The following is a 17,948-nucleotide window of genomic DNA, read 5'->3' as shown; positions in this document are numbered from 1 at the left end:
ATACAGAGGTGCAACAACAGTCTGGTGTAGAGCCAACAACCTGTTTTTGAACACTGACAAAACCAAAGAGATGGTTGTTGACTTGAGAGCACAGAACAGCCATTCTTCACTGAACATCGATGGATCCTCTGTGTAGATTGTCAAGAGCACCAAATTCTTTTGTGTTCTTCTGGCAAAGGACTTCACATGGTCAATCAACACCAAGTTCCATCAGTGAGAAAGCCCAGCCACAGCTCTACTTTCTGTGAAGGCTGAGGAAAGCCCATCTCCCTCCCCCTTAACTAACCATGTTCTACAGAGGGATCACTGACCGGTTTGGAAACTGCACCGTCTCGATTCGCAGGACCCTACAGAGGATAGTGAGGACAGCCGAAAAGATTATTGGAGTCTCTCTCCCCTTTATCACGTACATTTAAACCACAGGCTGCATCCGCATAGCCAACAGCATTGTGTACGACCCCACACACCCCTCACACTCACTTAACTGTGTGTTACTGAACTGTTACAACCTGAACTTAAACACACACTTAATACTTATTTCAATTCATAGACATCCATGTCTTCAGCATCACCAATATTATATTATAATTACAATACACTGTTTATATGCTGTTTTGCACCTATTGATTGCTGTTTTTGCACTCTTGTTTATAGCTCTCTTTTGCACATTGTACAGTATCAAATATTATACAGTAGGCTTACTAGTTGGCACTATTATTTGTTTTGTGTATCTGTCCCACACTGTCTTGTATTGTCTTTCACTGTTTGCACTCGTTATGTGGCGAGAACAACCATCTTAGTCTTTAGCTCCGTGTTCTGTTATGTAGCTCTATGTTATGTTATGTAGCACCAGAGTTCCAGAGAAACTCATTTCACTGTGTACTGCTTCAGCTTTATATGTTTGAAATGACAAAATCTTCTTGACCTGACTTGAAGTAGATAATATTTTATATGCAACCAAAGATGCCTGAGGTTTTCAATTGAGCTCTAGGTAGGATGGGATGTGTAAGATGGGATGTTCTTATATAAATAATATGCAGATTCTATCCAGTGTTTGAAACAATTTTTATTGGATAAAGTTTTTGAAGTTGTAGAGCTTCCATTTTAACATTAACGTGATTAGGATCTCCCTTGTTCTATGCAGCAGGTTCTTTAAAAATAAATCAGTAGGGGTAGTAGCACTTTCCACTTTCTTCGTGTATTTTCCATTTACACGTCAATCAGTGTGAATTTACCCCCTCATTAACACATAGCACGGTCATCTGTTACTCAGCCATTTGCCGTATATCATTTACTTCTTCTGATTGTGCCACTCACTATTTCCTCGTTCACATAACCATCTTAATTAACAGAGTTTCTATAACAGCGCTGCTGACAGCTCTGTCCGAGAATGACACAACGACGCTACTGATGTGGTGCTGCTGAAGTTCAGAGCTGTCACTCAGCCAATAAATAGTGACAATATCCGATTTATTTTTATTAAACATTTCAAATGTCCTTCTTCCTCAGGATGGAAACTTCACCAGGAACTTCATAATAAAGGCACCAGAGAATGTTCAAAAAGTAGGCCAATCTGCTTTCGTCGATTTTGGTGAGTAGATTTTTGGTGTCATGTGACGCATGTTGTGTTCAGGTAGATAAAGTCTTAAACACTGCTGCCAGACCTGAAATTAAGTAGGATTATGACTGAGATGATTTCACTAGCTAGAGCATAGTCAAAATACAATTACTGACACATAACTAAATTATAGGGAATATTCTGGATGAAAATGAAAGAGAATGTACTGAATGACAATGATATGTAATATACTGAATGAAAATATGAATATCCGGAATAAAAATGAATGGGAATATCCTGGATTTGTAAAATCCTGAATGAAAATGATATGGAATATCTTGACTTAAAATTATATGAATATCCTGAATAAAAATGATTTGTAATATCCTGAATGAAACCGATAAAGAATATGCGAATGAAAATGATGTGAATATACTGAATGAAAATGAATCGGAATATCCTAAATGGAAATAATTTGGAATATTCGAAATAAAAATGACTTGGAATATCCTGAATGTAAGTAATTTGGAATATCCTGAATGGAAATAATTTGGAATATCTTGAATGGAAATACTTTGGAATATCCTGAATGAAAATGACTTGGAATATCCTGAATAGAAATAATTTGGAATATCCTGAATGGAAATGATTTGGAATATCCTGAATGGAAATACTTTGGAATATCCTGAATGAAAATTATTTGGCATATCCTGAATGAAAATTATATGGAATATCCTGAATGGAAATACTTTGGAATATCCTGAATGAAAATCATTTGGCATATCCCGAATGAAAATTATATGGAATATCCTGAATATCAATAATTCTGAATATCCTGAATGAAAATGATATGGGAAATGCGGTTGAAAATGATAAAAATATACTTAAATTGAAATGGAATAAAATGAATTAATATAATTAGGATTTTCCTGAATCAAAATAATACCGGCAGAGCTGCTATATTAATTTAATTGTGTAATTTATTTGTATTTAATGCTGGCCTTCATTTGCATTACATTCTTAAAATACTGTATACATATCAGCATGGCATATTGTGATTATGCCAAACCGTCAAATTGAGTAATAATTATAAGAAAAGATTTAATGGACATGGTTATATGTTATAATAGTGTTTATATGATATACAGTACATAGACAAATGTATGATATACACTATATGAACACCTGACTTTTCCATTCATATTTGGTTTGTCCCCAAAGTGTTACCACAAAGTTGGAGGCACACAATTGTTTATGATGCATCGTAGGACGCATTAGAATAAAATTTTTCCTTGCATACACTGGGAGACCCAAACCTGCTCCAGCATGAAAATGCCCCTGCACACAAAGCCAGCTCCATGAATATATAAGTTGGAGTGGACTTCTATAGAGCTCTGACCTTAACCCTATTAAACACCTTTGGGATGAATTAAAATGCTGGTTTAATAACGCGCTTGTGACTGAATGAGCACAAATCTCCACAAACACACTCCAAAATCTAGTGAAGCATCTTCCCAGAAATCTATTCAGATCTAATAAGCTGGTAGACTAGATAAAGCATATCTCTTCTTGTTCTTTACAGTTAGATTTTTTTTGTTTGTTTCGTCTTGTCACTTCTCACCCTCTTGAGTTTACGCACAAAATCTTTTTTGATTAAGGTCATTAAGGGCTTTCTATAATATCTAAGAATCTAGTTCTAGTCTTCTGGAATATTCCAATCTTTTAATAATTGTTACAGCAGCGTTTTTTTTTTTCCTCTTTCCTCTAAGAATGTCAAAGTGTGCACGTGATAAATTCAAATCCCTAGTTATATAATTCAGAACCAAAAAGAAAGTAGGTCTGAGTCTCTGTCTTAGCCAGCCCACACACACACTCCCACATTTAATTTACCTCGAGCTGGATCCTATTAAACATTTACATTACAAATTTCCTCTTTTGCTAAAGCACACGAGCGTAGAGGAAGCCGAAATGACACGAGCACAAGCGCCTCATTGAATATAAAAGATTGATGAGCGCAGCGCGATGACCTGTACTATTCAAATGCCACCTCTCTGTGGATCCTGGCCTTTTGTTTAAATCCAGGTTTTATTTGAGCAAACAAGGATATCCCTCCATCTTTCTTTAATTCAGTCTGTTACTCCTGGCACGGAGGGAAACCTATAAAGAGGAATAAAGAGCACAAAGGCGTGTTGTTTCGAGGTCGAAAATCGGCAACGCGACGCGGAAACACACTGAATCCTGCACACTAATGAGATCAGATTTGTGAATATACGGGTAAATGATGCAAAATGTAAATATGTGTAAGTATTTCTCTCTCACTGCGTTAAATTTATAGTTAAGTGTATGCTGTATGGGCAAAAAGTACGACTTATCCACAAACTGTTACCACAAAGTCAGACGTTCACATTTCTACAGGTTGTCTTTAGATGCGGTAGCATTCAAATTTTCCTTAAATAATAATAATAAAAAAAAGCCTCACCCCTTTTTTAATGGACCGAATGTGAGACCCAACCCTGTTCCAGCAGGACAATGCCCCTGTGTCCAAACGCTGACTGCACCCCCAGGTCTCCTCACGCTACATCAGTACCTCACTTTACTAACACCCTTGTGGCTGAATGAGCACAAATCTCCACAAACATCTAGTGGAATATCATTCCCAGAAGAACAAAGGTTATTATAACACAAATCTTATCCTTAGGTGTCCACAAACTTTGGTCCATACAGTGTATCACTTTATTTACCTGCTATTATCTGTTTATCTTGTTTTTCGACTTGTTCATCTCCACATCAGTTTTTTTCCACTTATCTTTATTTTACTTATTAGGATCAGTTTATCTTTCTGAGTCTGCCTCTTGTTTATCTCTTGTCCCTCTGTGCATCTTTTTCCCCCGTCGTTTAACAGTTTATTTAATTTCCCTCTTATTTATCAGTCACACGTTGCTGTAAATGCTTTATTCTGAGTCTTATTCCTCTCCATTTGGTGGTTCTCACTTGCATAAGTTTATCAGGTAATTCCATTTTGCACTTGTTTAATTCTCATTTCTCAAATTATGTATTACTTTTTTTTTTCTTTATTCTTCATTTTTATTTTTTGTTGATTTCATATTTTTCATTTTAGTGTTGTTCATTGGTTGGTCTTATTTTGGATTTTTTTCCCTTCATTTTCTTATTTACATTTACATTTGCAGCATTTAGCAGATGTAAATGTAAATAAGAAAATGAAGGGAAATAAACTCAAAATAAGACCAACCAATGAACAACTCTAAAATGAAATACATGAAATCAACAGATTTGTGAATATACGTATATATATTATTTCCTCTGTGTTTAATTCGTGTGTCATTTTCCATTTGTCTACCAGTACAATTTGCCCTCTGTTTAGTATGTCATAAATCCATGAATATATGGACATTGATAAGGTAGTTGTTATTATACTCTATTCCACAGTACACTGGATTGTGTAGGACTGATGAATGAGTTCGAAGTGCGGATATGGTTTAACAGAAAGTAGCGGACAGAGTAACACTCACAAATTAAAGTGTCATCATATTGAACTTTGTCGTAATCCCTTTGCAGTTACTGACTGTCTGAGGTCTGGAAATTTTAGACCTCAGCAGACACTGGCTTTCTTCCCTGGTGATGCTCTGCCTTGTCTTTACTGCAGATGTTTTCACTTCCTGCTTGTTGTTGGAGGGTTTTGTCTGCATTTTATTTTTTCTTCAGCAAGTGAAAAGCAGCTCATTTGAATTCAGGTTAAGGGACCATGGCAGGATTCCTATTCTTCCAATTCTTTGCAGATAATATCTCCCTGTATGCTTCCAATTTCATCCTGCTCTTCTCAGCTGTAAAATGATCAATAAATAAATCTGAACCAGCTCCACCAACTACATACAATGATGTGGTATGCTTTGGATCATGAACAGCTCCTCGTCTTCTCCATATACTCTTCTAATCCACTCAGTCTGCTACAAGTTTTTATTTACTCATCTGACTATTGGATGTTAATGCAGAACATTTGTAATCTGGTCTTCATGATTTTAAGGCTCACAACCCCTGTATGTATTCTGGTGAACACTTTTGATTTTCTGACTTTGACACAGATACATCTCATTCCTGGAAAGTGTTCTTCATGTGGTCGACATTTGTAAGGAGGTTTTTCTTTACCAGAAGAAAAAAAATCTTGTCATTTTTTTTTTTCAGGGCTTTTTAGTGTTTCTGAACACTGCAGACATTTTTTTAAAGGAATGCACCAAATACTTGATTTGGCTGCATTTAAAACCAACTCTAGGCTTATTATCTTTATCTTTATTAAGTGAGGGATCAACACACCTGACCATGGAACAGCTGCAAAATAATTTTCCGAATTACCTTTGGTTTATTAAAAAGGGGTGCAATTTTGTTGTAAAAAACCAAAACATTAATAAATGAAAGAGTAAACGGAAATAACTGAAAATGGCTTCGAGGCTGTGTAGCAGCAGAGTGTTCAGAGTGCCCATGCGGACCCTGTCCACCACTGAAACTGGACCACGTACAGTAGAAACATGGGGTTTTCTGATTAATCACTTTTTCTTTATTGTCATGTGGACAGCTGTGTGTGTATGTGTGGGTGTGTATCTTATTTGGGAAAGAGATGGCACCAGGGTGCTGTTTGGGAAGAAGTGAAACTAGTGAGCTCAGTGTGATGCTCTAGGCAATGTTCTACTGGGAAACCTTGGCTTCTGGTTTTCTTGTGGATGATATTTTCTTCTGTACCGAAGCACAACTGCAGACCAAGTACACCTCTTAATGGCAACAGGATTCCATAATGACATTGGCCTCGGTCAGCAGAATAATACACACTGCCTCACTGCATAAATTCTTCAGGAATAGTTTGAATGACGACACAGAGTTTATGGTGTTTTTTTAGCCTCCAAATGTCCCAAATGTCAATGCATCTGACAGCATCAGCATTTAGCATCTATGGAAATAATCAAATTCAATCCATTGAGGCTACACCTTGCAATTTACCGGAGTTAAAGGATCTGGCACTAATGTCATGGTCGCAGATACCACAGCACACCTGAGAGTCTGCTGGAGCCCATGCCTTGAAGGGTTAGAGGTGCTTGGAGCTGTGTCATATTAATATACACTATATTGCTTAAACTTTGCAGACACCTGGTCATAAGTAGGGTATTAATTTTTTGAGCATCGTATTCCACCTTTAGATCGAGTTTGCCCTTGTAATTCGCTCCACTCTTCTGGGAAGATGTTCCACTAGATATTGGAGTTTGCTATTGGACATTTGTGTGTTTTAATGAAGGCAGGTACTGATGTAGGTGAGAAGGCCTGAGGTTCAGTCAGCGTTCCAATTCATCCCAAAGGTGTTCAGTGGGGTTAAGAGCAGAGCTCTATAGCAGGCCACTCAAGATCTTTTTCTACAAACCATGTAAACCAGATGTTCATAGAGCTCGCTTTGTGCACAGGGGCAATGCCATGCTGGAACAGGTTTTATAAGTTTTATTATACCGCATCCAAAGACCTCCTATACAATTGTGTGCCTTCAGCTTTGTGGTAACAGTTTGGAGAAGAACCACCTATATGTGGCAAATCAGGTGTCCCAATTCTTTTGTCCATATAGTGTATAATCCTGTCAAAAACTAAAACTAATTGGCAAGGAAAATGAGATCATATTATAAGGACAAAAAAGCTAAATAAACAAAGATATCCAAATATCTAAAACACCTTTTAGTCTTATTTTTGTTTTTAGTTACTCCATTTTATTTTTTTTTTCATCCTAGTGTTAAAATATTGGTGTTAATCTTCTTTTTTTTTTTTTTTTGTTCTGTGTATCTTTCTCATTTTCCTTGCATCAAATTATCATGCTTATCTTTTATCCTCTTTTCCTCTTGTGAACTCCTAAATTACCTGTTTATCTTCACTTTGATCATCACATTTTATTCGTTGTTTTTTTTTTAACCCCTCGTTTCGAGAATTTTATTTTAGCATTTATCGTATTTCTACTTTTTTTATTTATTTTTATTTTTTTTCTGCATCACTGCTGTGATCTTCACCCGTTCAGACAAGAAGCTTGGGATGTTCGGGCTCAGCAAAAAACATATCGACTAAAACCTTTGTAGCCGATTTATATCCATAAAATAAGTCTAGTGTTGGTTAAAAAAAAAATTAAATAAAAAAACTTGGAGATGAAAATTGATTTTGGTGAAGATTAATGGCCTTTTGTAAAATCAGTTTGGCAGGAAAAAGATGGCTGCATTCACAGGAAGAAAGTAAAAAAAAAAAAAAAAAAAGACAGTGTGCGTGCAGCATATAATTCAAGATAGACGGAATGAAAGAGAAATGAAGAAGAGAGAGGGATGAAGCGGAAAGGACAGGATGTACATTTGAGAAAGAGAAAATGAGATGGAGTATAAAATAAATAAAAAAAGCTGATAGAATGGAAAGAAACCATCGAAAATGAAAGAAAGATGACAGAGTGAGAGTGAAGGAATGATGGAAAGAGGATTAATGAAGGCGAGGCGAGCTGAGAATGAAAAGTTGAGGAAAGCAAAAACGGATAGAAGAGAAAGAAGGAGATTGTAATATCGAAAAAAAAAAGAACGGATGCCTGAATCCTGAGAGATTGAACGGCTAAGAAATGAAGTCTGAAGATAGAAAGGTATAAGATGCGGAGAATGAAATGATGAGGAGAACGGCAGAGAAAAGAAAGATGGGGGAATGTACGAGAAGGAAAAAGTGAAGGAGTAGGGCTGATGAAAGAGGGATAGACTGGGGGGAGTGTAAGAACGAATAATGAATAGACAGAGGAGAGGAAGGAAAGGAAAGAGGGAGGGAGGGAGGGAGGGAGGGAGGGAGGGAGGGAGGGAGCCTGAGAGGATGAAAGTAAGAGGAAAGAGAGCGATTGTAGAAAAAGCGACAGAGAGAAAGAGGAGTGCACACCAGCGTTAGTGTGATTTATGAAGATGAATGGAGGTGGGAATAAGCTGAGACACTGTTGAGAGGAGAGTGTGTGTGTGTGTGTGTGTGTGTGTGTGTGTGTGTGTGTGTGTGTGTGGACTCTTTAGCTGGGTCGATATCATTCACACAGATAAAGGTTTATTAAACATGAAATTCATGCTACAGACTCGTTCTACTGTAAATCGTTTTTATTTCCCTCGTTCCTCGTCAGTGTTGCGCCGCTCTGTACCGGATTGAACTGGCTTTTTATTCTACCACAAATGATATTTTTTCCTTATAACACAATGATGAAAACCACACAACCAACACGTGAACTCACATGACCTCACAGTATCGAGCTACTTGTTGAGTGACAAATGAGCAAATCACCGAAAAAAAAGCAATAATGATATTGACCAGGAAGAAACACTCGCACCAGTAGAGCCAGTAAGAATGCTTTGCTTACGGGTCTCTAGTAAACAGAATAAACTCTACGGACTACTTCCAGCTATATGTGGTTCTTTCTCAAACTGTTACCACAGACATGAAGGCACACAATTATATAGATTGTCACTTGATATGGTTGCATGAAATTTTCCCTTCAGTTCAACTAGAAGACCCAAACCTGTTCACTACCTCTGTGCACAAAGCCAGCTCCATGAACATATGCTTTACATGGCCAACATGAGGGCAAGGCAGTGGAAGATCTTTAGTGGGCTGCTGTTGAGCTATTGAACCACATTTGAGATGAATTAGACAACTGACTGCTCCAAAGGGCTCCTCACACTACACAAGTCCCTTGTGGAGACTAAATGTGGAATCTTATGCTCAGGTGTTCACATACGTTCATCCATATAGTGTAGTTGTGAGGTGATGACAGATCAGAATTAATTTTATATATATATATACTGTTCAGGAATTGGCTAGCGGCTAACGCTAGCACTATGGATTTACATTTTATATATATAGCCAATTCCTGAACAGGTAAGTAGATCATATCTTTAATAAATCAAATATTAAATGTAAAACACACACACACACACCACACACACAATTTTTTTAATTACCCAAATGGAGTCTAACAAATGTAAACAATTTAATTACAATTATTTCCATTTATTCAATTTTATGTCATAAATTTCTATTGTGCCAATTTAATTGATTACTCATTTTAATCAAATTAATAAAAGTGTATTGCATTAATTTGATTAATTCTATTTTTTATAAAATATTTGTAAATAATCTTTTATATATATAATATTTAACCAAGCAGACATTTTATTTAAAATTGTTTTAAAAATGGAAACTGTTCAAATGTTATTCACAAACATTAATAATGATGCAGAAAAATGACAAGCAATTTTAGATTTAGCATTTTTTCCCCCCTAAACCGTACCAAAATTAAACCGTGACTTAAAAACCGAACCGTGAATTTTGTGTCCCGTTACACCCCTAGTGTTTGTCTATGAAAACCCGCCTTTTACGTGCATAATGGTACATTACATCAACAGAAACATTTTATGACACCGAGAGTTCGAATCAATACCCAGGAATCAAGGAGGGCAGTCGGCTTTGCTCTGCGAGTGGGAGGAGCTTACACTCTCTCTCTCTCTCTCTCTCTCTCTCTCTCTCTCTCTCTCTCTCTCTCTCTCTCGCTCTCTTTCTCTCGCTCTCTCCCCCCTGTCAATTAAAGTGACATTAGCTAATTATGGGCATCTATGATCTTACAGTTATGTGATTTTTGTAGCTATATAATTGTCCTGTCATTTGTTTGCCATCTGTGTATCTCTGAAAGACCTATTGGGTGTATTGCTTGCGCATTGGATACGTTCGATGATGAAATAAGTTTGTAGTTACTTAATGTTAATAGCATCTTTGTTTTCGAATTAAGGGATTGTTTCTTTGCTGATGATGCTCATGTGAATTAAAAGTAATCTAGTAATATTTACCCTGTTTCCCGGCAGTGTATAGGATCCGTGTCACACATTTAGAATGGTTCGAATTAGAGAGGTCAGAATCATTCAACATTAATAGCATTCTGTTCAAAACCTCTAGTTTAATGGATTTCTGTTTTAAATCTGTGGTTTATTGATTATTGATGCTTCCCTGCTTATGACTTGTCCTTGACCAACACTTGACCAAGACACACAAACTAATACACACACACACACACACACACACACACACACACACACACACACACACACACACACATAGATACGCTGCGTGCAATGAAAGCAAATCCTTTCCCTGTCACTTCCCCACTTGCCCTGCTTGTGATAAGTTTGACCTGAGTGGGAGGCTGGGACATTTTCTAAGTGTTATTATTGAATCTCTTGTGTGTGTGTGTGTGTGTGTGTGTGTGTGTGTGTGTGTGTGTGTGTGTGTGTGTGTGTGTGTGTGTGTGTGTGTGTGTGTGTGCCCGGTGTGCACATGTGCTTTTGTGATAAGGATAGCTTAAATAACGCAATCACGTCGATCATGAAAGCCAGGCGCTCTTGATTTGGGTCTTTGTTAGCTGCAGTGGGCCACATGCCGCTGGACGCATCTTAATATCAGATAATTACGGAACGATCGAGCGGCGAATGGGAGCGAGTCGGAGAAAACGCGTATAACAGCAGAGAAAGGGAATGTGTGTGTATGTGTGTGGGGGTTTGTGTTGTGTGTTTGAGTTATTCCACTCACACTCCAGGCTGTCAAGATTGCAGAGACTCTTCCTCTTTTAATCTTCACCACTGACCTTCTTCTCCTTCATTCCTTTCTCAACCAGTTCTCCTCCTACACCCCGCTGCTGTAAACACTGCGCACACACACAAACACACACACACACACACACACACACACACACACACACACCCCCCTAAACCCAGGTGTTTGTTTGTTATGACACAAGCCCAGTTACATCATCCTAAAGTCTCGGTATGTGGTGATTATGTGGTGTGCTGTGGTGCAGCAAATCCACACAATTCTACAATATGATGAACAGAGATAATGATGTGCTAATTCCGCCTCCTATGAGAGAACATGGCATTGTTGGCATTGAGGATTGAATCTTCACATAACATAAAAGACCTGTATATCCAGGGCGATATTTTATAAGGCCAGATGTTTCTATTATATATTCCTATTATAGTCCCATGTTTCCAGGAGTATATTCTCAGAACTCCCTGACTTGTAAGTCCCCAGTTCACCTTCAAGATCTCAGGCTTTCATGTTTCAGGGTTTCTGTGTTCCTAGGTGGTAGCTCAGACTTTAAGGCATTGGTCTCTGGATTGGAAGGTCACAAGTTTAAATCCCAGCCCGACCAAGCTGCCACTGCTGGGCCCTTGAGCAAGGCTCTTAACCCTCAACTGCTTAGTTGTAAGTCGCCCTTGATAATGGCGTGTGCCAAAATGCCGTAAATGTACCCAGGGTCCCATGTTTACCGGACTCGTATTTCCAGGGCACCAAGTTCCCACTGTGGTGGTTTCTAGTCTCCTTTATTCCCTTTTTTTTTTTTTTTTTTTTCATGGGTCATGAAAATGTCAAACCAGCACTTTCCTGTTTTTCAGTTAGCGTGCGGAACATAGGACAAATCATAGTTTCCCCAGGAAATGTATAAAATGGTTAATTTAAAAAAGTTTATTTAGTTATTTAAAATTTTTTAAAATTTGAAAACACAACATTGCCAGGGGTATTAAAAAAGGAACTAGAGTTAGCGCAGTGTCACTGTAGCTACTCAATCTATACCAGATATAAGATTTGTTTTGCACATGCATAAAAATGATAAAGAATCAGTAGCGCTACCTGGCGCTAAGGATTCAAGATTCAAGATTTTTTTTATTTATACAAACATAGTTATTTGCAGGATGCAACTTACAGTAAAATGTAAAAAATTATAGAACCTGAATCCATAGAGCTAGCTGCTGGGCCCTTGAGCAAGGTTCTTAACCCTCAACTGCTCAGTTGTAAGTCGCTTTTGATAAAGACGTCTGCCAAAATGCCATAAATGTTAATGTACCCAGGGTCTCATGTTAACAGGACTCCTAGTTCCAGTTCCCACTGTGGTGGTTTCTAGTGTCCTTTCATGAGCTCTCACCATGCTGCTTAAAACTGTGCTGCCACAATTTAATTTTAATTTAAGTTTAATTTCCCAAAGTTCTATTATGCCCTGTTCTGAGTGACAGAGTGCTACATACCACTGTGCTATGTTTTAGCCAGATGTTCCCAGAGTTATTTTTCATAGCCCAAAGTAATGAAAAATATTCAGCGTCACAAGTTCCCAAAAACTTGTGGTCCCAAGGTTGCATGTTTTCAGGACTCTAGGGTTCTAGAGCACTTAGCTCCAACAGGACTGTGTTTTAGCCAAGCATTGTTAGTTTTTTTTGTTTCCCAGATACTCTGTATCCAGTGTCCAATATCCCCAAGGTTGCCGAGCTTTTCTAAAAGTTTCCACTGTGTTATGTTACAGCTTAATATTTCCAGACTTACATGTCACCAAGGCCCTATTCATATGTTTCTAGATAGATCTCTGTGTTTTCTAAGGCTCTAGGTGCCATGTTTCTGCTGAAAGATCCCATGGTCCAAAAATTCGTGTTCTTTATTTTTACAAAGCCGTAGGCTCCCAGTGTTTCAACAGTCCCAGTCACCTAAGTACAGAGGAATCTATGTTCCGAAAAACTTTGCTTATTTTCCGTTTCTCTTTTATTCGTTTTCAAAACGGACGCAAGTGAAACTAAACAGCGGAGTAGCAGGAAGAAGCAGTCAGTGCATTGAAAATAAAACTACTCATACATTTTACCTGCGGGCTTTTGCTGGCAGGAGCAGGACAAAACGTAAATATTGCAGGAAGGAGAATATAACATCTTTTTTTTGCGGGACTGAACCTTATGGTTTATGGTCCACCTTTCCGTCTCTTCTTTTAACCCAATGTTTCTACTGTCCTATGTTCATACATCCGTTTTCCAGACTTATATATTCCAAAAATCAGTGTTTTCCAGAACTCATGTTTGCTGGTTCCTGTGTTCACAGACTCCTGTTTTAACCTCTCTTTTTTTTTTCTTTTTTTCTTTCTATTTTATATTCAATACGTTCCTATGCCCCTTTTGATGACATTCTCTGGGAAGGAACCCTATGATTTTAGACCCCTGTGTTTTCATGGTTCTGTTTTATACCTCAGATGGAAAGACAGTTAAACAGCCGTGCTATATTCTGATATACTCTTTAACAATATTTAAATCTGAAGTTGTGTTTAACCTTTAAGTATTGAGAGACCAGACACTGCTCCTCTTCATGTTTTCTTCATCTATTTGCACATGATTAATATATATATATATATATATATATATATATATATATATATATATATATATATATATATATATATATATATATATATATATATATATATATACTATAAAAAGGAGTAATGTGTGCTGAGGCATGTTAACACTTCCACATAAACCAGGTTGATTGTTTGCAACTTGAACTCCCTGGTTATGTGGGTAAGTGTGTTTGTTATGGTGTGTGTGCTGCTGTTATGAAAGTCCCAAAGAATGCACAGCATATGCCAGACAAAACAGTCCATCTGCTTTATCAAAGCTGTAATTGCTCTTTTTTTTTTTTTTTTCCTTTTCTCCTTTTTTTTTTTTTTTTTTTCTAAATAGGTGACAGCTGAAGGAATTACTCAATAATTGAACTTAGACAAACGTTTGGCTGGCACAAAAAAATGAAGATGAGGAAGCTGCACTCACTTTTCCACCATCTAGATGCTTTTTTTGTTTGTTTTTTCGCACGTTCTTAAGGCGAGAGAGCGGTGCTCATAATGGGATTTGACATTTAAGTTCTAGTCATGAAGTTGTGTGTGTGTGTGGAAGAGCCGGTGTTTGCGGGTGTTCATTAGAGCACGCTTCAGGCTTAGTGTGTACTTCGCCAGTGTGCCCTAACGACAGCAGACGTCGTGAGCCTAATAGCGTCTCCGCGATCATCACAAGAACATGCATTAGCTCGCATCTCGTGCTGGAGCGTTAATCCGGTGTGCTAACGCACCCACGGGAGCTCCACGAGTTCATTAGCAATCGGATGTGCCTCGGTCGCTTTCGCCGATTGAAGCTCATTAGTGACTGAAACCCGAATCGCTTTTGTTCTTGACCACACGCTAGCAGCATCTTCCCGCTCACGCTGGCTAAAAGGACCTTTGATGCGTGCACATTGACAGCCAGCTGTCTGTTTGTGCTTTAGCTCCTGTAGAGGTTCTTAGGAGGATTCACGCTTCAATGCACTGATTAATGTGGAACACACTAAAAACGAAAAACACACACTCGATTCTACGCCGTGGTTGGATAAAAAAAACAAAAAAAAACAATGTTCAACCATCTAGCGAGTGAAATGGATACATTCTTTAACTTTTTTGATACATCATATGACAAAATAGGTGGAGCTTGTAAGAAACAAATAAGGAAAAATTTCTCAGAATTTCTTATATTTTCTCATATTTCATACTTATTTATATGAATAGTTCCTTTTATCTAATGTATGATTTTCTGAACAGTCGATGGCATCCAGAATCTATCCAGAAGTTCCTTTGTGGCCTATGTACAATATCTATATCAATATGTTCGATGTGGGTATGGTTTCATATGTATAGGGGTGAGAGTGATTAATGTACAGAGGGTGCAGTAGGTATTAAGCTATAGTGTATATAGTACTGTACATTATCACTGTGCAAAGACATACCATGCTCAAATAACATGATGTACATATTAACATATATGAAAGTGATGATACAATATGTACAGAATAAGATTTTGATTGCAACAAACATGCATAGTGGATTAGGCAGTGCAATGCAGACAGAAAGTGATTTATCTGTTACCCATCCATCCATTTCACTATTTCTCCTTCTGTCCACCCATCTAATCATTTATCCATCTGTATTTTGCCTTTATTGGTTGCATCACTACAGTATCGTCCTTTCATTATTCTTTTTTTTAATTCCTTCACCCCAACTATTTAACAATGTCCATCCTATCATTTTTCATTCATCTAGTCTTCTATCTATGTCTTCATCTAGTATCAGCCATTCTTTTACTTACCCATTCATCAATTCACCTGTACGGCACACTGTACTGGAAATCTATTGATTTATGTGTACGTTTTACCATCCATCCATCCATCCATCCATCCATTTAGCCATTCAGCTACCCTACTTTCAGCTATAAGTTCATTTGTTTTGCATTTATCACTCCCCTTCTTGTCCATACAGTCATCCACCCACCAATCGTTATGACCTCAATGATGCAACCCTTATCCACCCCTTCCACCTGTCCACCCATTCTTTTTTCTGACATCAGTTCTTTCTATCTCTCCCATTTATCAGTTATCCACCCGAACATCCATCCTTCTTTCTTTTCACCCTGAGGAAAATCATTGTTTCCCATCTATACATATTTATTCATACATAACAACATATATTTCTATCTGTTTATTCTTGTTTTTATCCATTTATCAAGTATATTCCTTATCCCTATAAAATGATCTCTTTCTTTATATTTATAACATCCTCATGTCCATCTGTTCTCCTTAAAGGGTCTAATTTGTCTTATTCCTTTTTATCTCTCCTCTATTTATTTCTTTTTCACATCCTCTCTGTTTTCTTCCCACGTTCCAGACCTTAAAATGTATACTGATGAGGGATGAAGGAGAGAGAGAGAGAGAGAGAGAGAGAGAGAGAGAGAGAGAGAGAGAGAGAGAGAGAGAGAAAAAGGAAAGATAAAGGTTGACAGCAGTGTTGAATTGCAGAACACTCGTTCACTCACTCCTTTTTTCTCCCTTTCCCACTCCGTTATTGTATTGTCTGCACCCCCAAAGCTGCCTATTTGATCTGATTGTCTTGTTAAATACAAAGTTTTAATCTTGCTGCACATCATGTGATCAAGCAGGAATGGAATGATATCTCGGAAATTGTGATTGTATTAAACATGTGTTTGTGCGTGTTGTGGTTTCAGATGGTGACGGTTCTCAGGATCACCTCCTGCCCGTTTGTATGGATGCTGGATGTTCAAAAAGTGCCATTTACTTGGCGAAGCCTGGACAGTCTGAGGTGCACAACCATCCATCTTCATTCCAACATGCAAAACTATTTTTTCACGTTCCTTGTTCAGGTTTGATTTCTGTTTGCCAGTTGTTGTGCCATTTGGGCCAAATAATTACAACTCATTCTAAACCCTGGGGTAGAAGAAACCTGGGTTACCTTGTGTAACCCCTTGATGGGGTTAAACATCAGCATGGGGAAGAGATCCCCACCCACCAGGTCACGACCCGGTACTGGGCCATAGAAGCGTTGTTACCAGGTTGCTAAAAAATCTTTGGAGGAATGTCTGTACATATGACATTTTATTTACGGTGTTTACTGAGCATTTAACCCCTTTACACATCAGCAGCCTGGTCCATGAGAACCTTTTCAAAGCAAATCTGGTCCATAGTGTACAAATGATTGGAGACCCCTGATGTAGGGTATTTATAATCCTATGTGTCACACTATATTTTCCAAAAACTTGGGGTTGCCATCCTTATTCGCAAGATATTTCCACTCTCCTAAGAAGACATCTTCTCAAAGTTTTATGTGTTTGTTGAGATTTTTGTGGGGCAACATAGTAAATGGAGGAGAAAAAAAAGAAAGTACGAAAATTAAGGGGCGAGGGTTAAAAAAGGGAACAAAAGGATTAAAAAATAAATATAGAATATGCACAAACGTTTCGTCTAGTTGTCCCCATTCACAGTTATAATAACCTTCACTCTTCAGATTTAAGGTCAAAGCTTCAATGCTGGAGATCTTCCACTCTAAACCATGCAAACCGTATTTTCATGGAGCTAGCTTCTTTCATTATGAAATCTAATGCCTCCGTCTCCAAAGGCATCCTATACAATTGTGTCTTACTTTGTGGTAACAGTTTGAAGAAGAACCATATGGCTAGAAAAGTCAGGCGTGACTTTTTGCTAACCTGTATGCAGGCAAAGCTAACTAGCATTAAGATTGCCCAAGATATTTTAGAAGTTGATACAAAACCATTCCATAACTAATAATGAGTAAATCAGAATACACAGATGTTCAGGCTGCTGCAAAGCAAGAGAGGTCCATAGACAGAGTTTTGCTAAGGTTCCTATTGGCTAAAATGCCGGCCAGTGAGTTTGCCGAAGCTCCTGTGTAGCGGAATGTCACGAGCATATGTTCCTGCTACACAGTGAGTGAATGTAATCTCATCCACTACTCATGATGTGTCACGATTATTAGACACTCTGTCCTTTCAGGTGCTCTTGATGGACGGCTCACACTCTGAATGTCACAGACATAATGAGGGGCACAAGTTTATCTCCTCTCATTCTCTCTCTCTCTCTCTCTCTCTCTCTCTCTCCATCTCTCTCTCTCTCTCTCTCTCTCTCTCTCTCTCTCTCTCTCTCTCTCTCTCTCTCTCTCCTC

General features: G+C 38.0%; 1 protein-coding gene across 1 annotated transcript in view; it reads left to right on the top strand.

The window, feature by feature from the left end:
* Positions 1 to 17,948, top strand: part of itfg1 (integrin alpha FG-GAP repeat containing 1) — a 154,120-nt gene that overhangs the window by 46,380 nt on the left and 89,792 nt on the right. The window contains exons 8-9 of the mRNA XM_083550894.1: positions 1,510 to 1,591; positions 16,477 to 16,571. Of these exons, the coding sequence (XP_083407020.1) occupies positions 1,510 to 1,591; positions 16,477 to 16,571 (177 nt within the window). The remainder of the gene's footprint in view (positions 1 to 1,509; positions 1,592 to 16,476; positions 16,572 to 17,948) is intronic.

This window comes from Silurus aristotelis (genome assembly GCF_946808225.1).
Source record: "Silurus aristotelis genome assembly, chromosome: 9".
NCBI classification, from domain to species: domain Eukaryota; kingdom Metazoa; phylum Chordata; class Actinopteri; order Siluriformes; family Siluridae; genus Silurus; species Silurus aristotelis.
Note: the sequence above shows the minus strand (reverse complement) of the source record. Positions and strands in the feature narration are given on the sequence as shown.